Source organism: Ictalurus furcatus, chromosome 2 (assembly GCF_023375685.1).
Source record: "Ictalurus furcatus strain D&B chromosome 2, Billie_1.0, whole genome shotgun sequence".
Lineage (NCBI taxonomy): Eukaryota > Metazoa > Chordata > Actinopteri > Siluriformes > Ictaluridae > Ictalurus > Ictalurus furcatus.
Window position 1 is genome coordinate 2520601 of NC_071256.1, and position 7500 is coordinate 2528100.

Consider the following 7500-nt stretch of genomic DNA (forward strand, 5'->3'; position numbering starts at 1 on the left):
TCCTTCTACAGCGTCTCTGACACGATGAAGCTCCTCCACAGAGTCCACACCACATTCACTCAGCCTCTATACACTGGGTTCTGGCTCGGCTCTTTGGGATCAACTGTGAGATTACGTGATCCAGAATAAAATATCAGTAATGTGATTTTATTGAATTAAAATGAGCAACTTTACTTTTTTATATCAAGCTTAATTCCAAAGTAATATGAGGCATTTATTTGTGATTTCCCAATTTTCCTTTATAACGTTAGATCCTTCTTTTAGAAGATTTTAATGTTATACAGTAGTGCTTGAAAGTTTGTGAACCCTTTAGAATTTTCCATATATCTGCATAAGACCTAAAACATCATCAGATTTACACAAGTCCTAAAAGTAGAAACTATTACACTTGGTCATTTATTTATTGAGGGAAATGATCCAATATTACATATCTGTGAGTGGCAAAAGTATGTGCACCTTTGCTGTCAGTATCTGGTGTGACCCCCTTGTGCAGTAATAACTGCAGATAAACATTTGGGGTAACTGTTTAGGGTCGTTGTGTTGCTGCATGACCCACTTTCTCTTGAGATTCAGTTCATGGACAGATGTCCTGACATTTTCCTTTAGAATTCGCTGGAATAATTCAGAATTCACTGTTCCATCAATGATGGCAAACCGTCCCGGCCCAGATGCAGCAAAACAGCCCCAAACCACGATACTACCACCACCATGTTTCACAGATGTGTTAAGGGTCTTATGCTGGAATGTAGTGTTTTCCTTTCTCCAAACATAACATTTTTCATTTAACCCAAATATTATATTTTGGTCTCATCCATCCACAAAACATTTTTTTCAGTAGCCTTCTGGCTTCTCCATGTGATCTTTAGCAAACTGCAGAGGGGCAGCAATGTTCTTTCTCCTTGCAACCCCGCCATGTACACCATTGCTGTTCAGTGTTCTCCTGAGGGTAGGCTCATGAACATTAACATTCGCCAACGTGAGGTCCCTCACTCACACCTGATCATCATCCCATTGATTGAAAACACCTAAATATAATTTCACCTTCAAATTAACTGCTAATCCTAGAGGTTCACATACTTTTGCCACTCACAGATATGTAATATCGGATCATTATATAATATTTTTGTCTTATTTGTTTAATTGGGTTCTCTTTATCTACTTTTTGGACAAAATCTGACGATGTTTTCGGTCATATTCTGCTTCAATACTGTGTTAAAATTCATGTTGGTCTACTCATTAATCTTACATATGAATCATCATGACTGTACTTATACTGTATATATTCAGTTGGATGGATTCTTGGATAACAAAATAAAAAATATATTTAAATATGTGTTAAATCCATGTGTAATGTCTATTTTTGTGTCATTTTTGTTTGTTTTGGTATGACTATTACACTAAGTGTTGCCTTAATGAGTACCTTGTAATCAGAATTTAATAAAAACGTTAAATGCAAAGCTAATTTATCCCAGAACAAACAGAAAACCTACTGCAGCATACAGTAGCTGCACACACAAATCCATTGCTTTGTCGGTTACGCGCTCTGCTACATCGGACACGCGCTTTGGTTCCGCGCATGCGCAGTCCCGTCTGAATTTTGAAACAGAATGGCGGTCCTGCTAGAAACAACATTAGGCAACATCGTAGTGGATTTATACACCGAGGAAAGACCCAAAAGTACGATTTAACCTGAAATATCAGGTGTCAGGTATCCATATGCGTGTTTAATATGTATATAAATGAGGTAGTTATTGGTTTAATTAATGCCAACTGAGATAAACAGAACCGCTAGTCAGCTAGCATAGCATAGCTATGTTTATCGGTTCCTAGTTCGCCACTTGTTTTAGAGCAGGGGTTTCCAACACGTCGCTCGCGAACTACCAGTAGCTCATGGCCTGATTGTAGGTAGCTCGCGAAGACATTCTGGCAAACCTTTTCCATTTCATCCAATCAGAGTGGGCTATACCACTTCCTATCCCGCCCCCTCCACTAAAAATGGAGTATTATTTGCCACATCGGCCGTCACTCCAAAGTTTCAATCAAAAGCACGTCATCATGCTCATATTATATTCTAGTATTAGCTAGAAAATGTAGTTTGCTTCAGGATGAGTAAAGACAGTGTTCCGCCAAACAAAAGGAAGAAAACATTATTTCCATGAGGACTGGGAGAGTGAATTTTTCTTCACCAATGTAAGCTGAAGATGTGAGAGCCTAATTAGCGTTGCTGTCAGTAAAAGATGCAATATTGAGCACCATTTCACTCAAGTTCATGGTAACTTTACACGGGACTTTCCTGTGGGTAGCGGGCGATGAACTGAAAAAGTGAAGCAGCTGAAAGCAACATTACAAAAACAACAATCTTTATTCACCAAACCGATAAAGAGCGGAAACGCTGTAACAGAGGCATCATTTAAAATGGTGGACATCTTGACAAAACACAAGAAGCCGTTCACCGACGATGCCATGATGAAGGAAGAGATGACTGCGATGGCCGAAACTTTGTCCATGGACCACAAAAGCAAGAGAGAAATGATGTCCGCTATCTCTGATGTCCAGCTCAGTGCCAACACGGTGGCAAGGAGAGTTTCCTTGCTTTCTTCAGATGTGATGGGACAGTTAGAACAGGACCTGCAAAGGTGTCAATGGTTTTCATTTCAATGTGATGAATCGGTGGACTTGAGTGATACAGTCCAGTTGGCTGTTTTTGTTCGGATGGTTTTTGATGATTTTTCCACCACAGAGGAGTTTTTTACATTACTTCCTCTGAAAACCACGACCAGAGGAGTCAACATCTACAACGTTTTGAAGGCCTACTGCATGGAAAAAAAAAGTGTGCCCATTGGGAAAAGCTGGTGTCTATGACAACAGACGGCGCTCCAGCCGTGATAGGGCGCCACTCTGTGGAGTTATTGCACATTGCAAGGCCGACCCAGAGTTTCCTAAATTTCTGAACTATCAGTCTATCATTCATCAGCAGACGATCTGCACTAAGGTTATGGGTTTTGATCATGTCATGAAAATGGTTGTTCAGATTATCAACTCGATTCGAGCAAAGTCCAAACAACACAGATGTTTCAAACTGTTCCTTGATGAAATTTCTGCAGAGTATGGCGATCTCCTCCTTCACACAGAAGTCAGATGGTTGAGTAGCAGTAAGGTACTTCACCGCTTTATTTCCTTGCTGATTGAAATTAAGGCTTTCATGGAAGCAAGGGGGGAGGACACTAACCTGTTGTCTGATAACGGATGGCTCCTTGATCTTGCATTATTGGCTGATGTGACAGAGAAACTGAAGCTCAATCTTCAGTTACAAGGTGAAGACAAAACCATGTGATATGATCAGTGCTGTGAAGGCATTTAAAGCAAAACTGTCATTTTACCTTCATCAATTGAAAAACAACAGATTGCAACACTTCCCCTCATTGGTAAAGATGGTAGAAAGCCACGCAAATGCAACCAAAGTTTTGGATGTACTCAAGTATTGTGACCTCCTGTCCAGGCTTGGGCAGGAATTTGAGGAAAGATTCGGTGATTTTGAAAATCTTGAGCCATGTGTGGCATTTATTGCCAACCATTTCATGGAGATAAACATGGATCACATTTCAAAGAAGATGGCTGAACTGTTCAATGTCAATGCTGTAGAGATGGAGATGGAGGTTATTAATCTCCAAAATCATATCCAGCTGAAATCTCAGCAACATTCACAACATTTCTGGAGTCTGGTAGACCCAGAAAACTACAAGAACATTCACCAAGCTGCCCTCAAAGCATCTGCTTTATTTGGATCTACAGACCTTTGTGAAGCAGCGTTTTCTGATTTGAGTGTGATCAAATCTAAATTCAGAACAAGACTGACAGATGAACATTTAAATGATTGCATAAGAGTGAACCTAAGTGCATACACACCAGCATATACCTCTCTTGTGGAATCAATGCAGTGTCAGTCAGATCATTAACTGTAAGTAAGTCTGAATGCACTTCATGTCATACTTGTGGCCCATCATGCACTTTTCTCATTTACCATGCACTCTCATTCATGTGCTGTACATTTTAGTTCAGAATGCAGGACGACATTTGAAATGCTCCTGCTGTTTATATTCCAGTTTCATTTAGTTTGGACTTTCATTAATGTATATACGTAAACAACCGTATAGTTCTGTGTAGACAACTATAACTAAGTGTGCTGTTTTCCATAAAGAACTGTATTCTCTGATTCTGTTTTCTTCTCTGACTCCTTGAGGTGTAGATCAGTTTGTTAATTTGAGCGTTATGATACATTATGTGAAAGAGTGTAAGTATCGTATGACGTGCGTAGCTCTCAGCCACTTTCATTTTTTTGAAAATAGCTGTCAATTGAAAAAAGGTTGGAGAGCCCTGTTTTAGAGTAATAGGTTAATGAGAATAAGAAATTTAACACGTTTTCTAGTTAAACACAGTTCTAGTTAAAAAACACAGCAATATTAATGCTTGAATTAGTTTCCTCTGCAATTCATTGGGTTTGTGTATTTTGATTGAAAACAAAATTTTCAAGGAATTTGGAATTCGGCACATGTAAGTGAGAAGGCGTGTGGAGTGAGCTCCTGAGCATTTTATCTTTTAATTGTACTTTTCAGGTAACCTGAATCTTTTCGAAAACATCTGCTGCGCTCCTTTTCAATCACTCGGTCTACAACTATAACCAGAAAGGACTTATGGCTTCTGAAAGACTACGGAAACCGTAGATAGAGCGTACCGTATTGGCCCCGTGTCCTCGGAGGAGCAGCGAGAGAATCAGAGGTCCAGAGTGATGATTGTGCGGTTTCACTACTTTCCCGACAGAGAAAAAGTTGTTCGACGCGGGAATTGGAATCAACTTTTCCATCAGGGATGTAAGGTCTTCATCGTTCCTGACTTCAGCTCCAGCGTCGCTAAGAGGAGGGTGGCCTTCGCTGCGGTGAGAAACAGCTTGCTTGAGAGAAATGTGCGGTCTTCTCTCAGATACCCTGCTCGCCTTCGGATAGACCTCGGTGATGAGAAGCTGCAATTCGACTGTCCCCAAAAAGCGCAACGATGGTTTAATGAACGGTTTCCTCCATCTTAAGCTGTCTACATGACAGCTAACCGATTTATTAATACCTATAATGTGACTGTAAAATGCGCGGGTGTGGACAGCTATATCAGTTTCCATGTAAATCTATAGGTTGCCTGAGATACATGGTAATTGTGGTACCTTTTATGCTCGGGAGTGATTTCACACAACAAGAATAGGTATGGTTTACAAGTTCTGGATGTTCCAGTGTTGTAGGGCTCTGCCTCCATTGTTTGGGAATGGAGATGTTCAGAGCAGGGTGGGGGAGGGTGGGGTGGGAGGTGGGGAGGGGTGGGATGTGGTGGTGTTGTGTGGGGTTTTTTTTTTTTTTGTGCTTTTTTTGCTTTTGCCTTTATTTTCTTTTTTAATTGTTGTTTTTTTTCCTTCGTTGGGGTTTTGTTTTTGTTTTTTTCCCCCCTATTGATATCAACCTCTCTGTACTCCATTCTGTATTAATCTAAATTGATGGAAAATACCCGAAGCTCGTTCAGATTCCTAAGTTGTGATGTGAAAGGTCTGAACGGTCCCATTAAAAGATCCAAGATTTTGACACATCTAAAACTACAAAAACCTGACGTTGCGTTTCTTCGGGAAACTCATCTCCGTCTCAGGGATCAATGTAGACTCCAAGTTCGCTGGACATCGCATATGTTCCACTCCAATTTTGATTCCAGGTCCAGGGGAGTTTCTATCCTGATAAGTAAGACTGTGCCCTTTTCCTTTGATAACGTTATTTCTGATGTAAATGGTAGATATGTGATTGTGGAAGGGAAAATTTTATGAACGTTAGTAGTTTTGGTGAATGTATATGCCCCGAATTTTGATAACGCTCCTTTTGCTCAGAATTTGTTGTCAAAGATTCCTACTTTGAACACACATTCTTGATATTTGGGGGAGATTTAAACTGTGTTATTGACCCGGTTTTGGACAAATCTAGCGCTGTTGCAAAGGCTCCCTCTACAATGGCAAAGGTATTGTCTGAGTTTATGGTTCAGAATGGTTACATTGATCCGTGGAGGTATTTTAACCCACAATGAGAAAATATTCTTTTTTTTCTCACGTACATAAATCTTTTTCTCGCATTGATTACTTTTTTATTAATAACTCTCTAATTTCTCAGGTTGTAAACTCTGAATATCTACCAATTGTTATTTCAGACCACGCTCCTCTAAGTCTTGACATTCTTCTACCTTCACATCGTGCCTTTCGCCCACCATGGAGGCTTCATTCTCTACTTTTATCCGATTCAGCATTTTGCAAGTATATTTCTACTTCGATAGATGATTTCCTTCTTACTAATCGAACTGATTCAATCTCTTACTCTTTACTTTGGGAAACTCTAAAGGCCTACTTAAGGGGACAGATAATCTCTTATTCTGCTCATGCCAATAAGCAACACAATCCATTTTTTAAAAAAAAATAAATAAACATAATGTATTGTGTTACTGTGTTTGTAATTCTTTATATGATCTGTCTACTGACTGCATCCTTTACAGCAATACATCAACTGCATGATATTATTAAATGATTATGTTTTTCCTCAAATGGGTTTCCAGTGAAGGTTTTATTTTATTCTGTTTTTTATTATTATTCATGAACCAGGTTTAATAATGTCCTTAACAAGAGACGACTATAGCTACCGGTTTAGCATTACACAGACTGCATGTCTATATCATGACACGTTCAGCTCAAAAACATTGTTTGTGTCAGTAATACAGTTTCACAAAATACAGAGTAAATTCTATTACAGACATTAAATACCCAAACCAAATCTCTCTCTGTCTGTCTTTACTGTCATTACTGATAAAATAAAGTGTGTTGGTTAGAGTAGGAGTTCTGAAACACACAGAAATCAGTCTGAGAGTGTTTAGTCTTTAATATAATGATGGACTGAATCTGAAGGAAGAAATGGTTAACAGAGGAGTGTTTATAATCTCTCTGTCTTTGTGCTCCTCCTCCAAAACCACCTCCTCATACACACAGAGAACCAGGAAGTTCATTTCAAAGGAAACGAAACTCAGAGTTCAGTGCAGTCTCTCTCTCTCTCTCTCTCTCTCTCTCTCTCTCTCTCTCTCTCTCTCTCTCTCTCTCTCTCTCTGTGAGTTCAGGAAAATGGCCGAGGCCAGTATTTCAGTAGATCAGGATCAGTTCATTTGTCCAGTTTGTCTGGATCTACTGAAGGATCCGGTGACGATCCCCTGTGGTCACAGTTACTGTAAGGTGTGTATTAATGACTGCTGGGATCAGGAAGAGAAGAGCGGAGTGTATCGCTGTCCTCAGTGCAGAGACACTTTCACTCCAAGGCCTGTTCTACACAGAAACAACATGCTGGCTGAAGTGGTGGAGAAACTGAAGAAGACTGAAGTCCAAGCTGCTTCTCATGCTCACTGTTACGCTGGACCTGGAGATGTGGAGTGTGATTTCTGCACCGG

General features: G+C 39.9%; 2 protein-coding genes across 2 annotated transcripts in view; both read left to right on the forward strand.

Moving 5' to 3' along the window:
- LOC128616623 (uncharacterized) overlaps window positions 1-1329 on the forward strand; it is a 14003-nt gene extending 12674 nt beyond the window's left edge. Inside the window, exon 12 of the mRNA XM_053639245.1 lies at window positions 1-1329. This exon is cut by the window's left edge and continues 401 nt beyond it. Within this exon, the coding sequence (XP_053495220.1) occupies window positions 1-129 (129 nt within the window). The 3' untranslated portion in view covers window positions 130-1329.
- Window positions 1330-4722: 3393 nt separating this feature from the next.
- Window positions 4723-7500, forward strand: part of LOC128616631 (uncharacterized) — a 19080-nt gene continuing 16302 nt past the window's right edge. Inside the window, exon 1 of the mRNA XM_053639257.1 lies at window positions 4723-7500. This exon is cut by the window's right edge and continues 271 nt beyond it. Coding sequence (XP_053495232.1) covers window positions 6977-7500 — 524 coding nt within the window. The 5' untranslated portion in view covers window positions 4723-6976.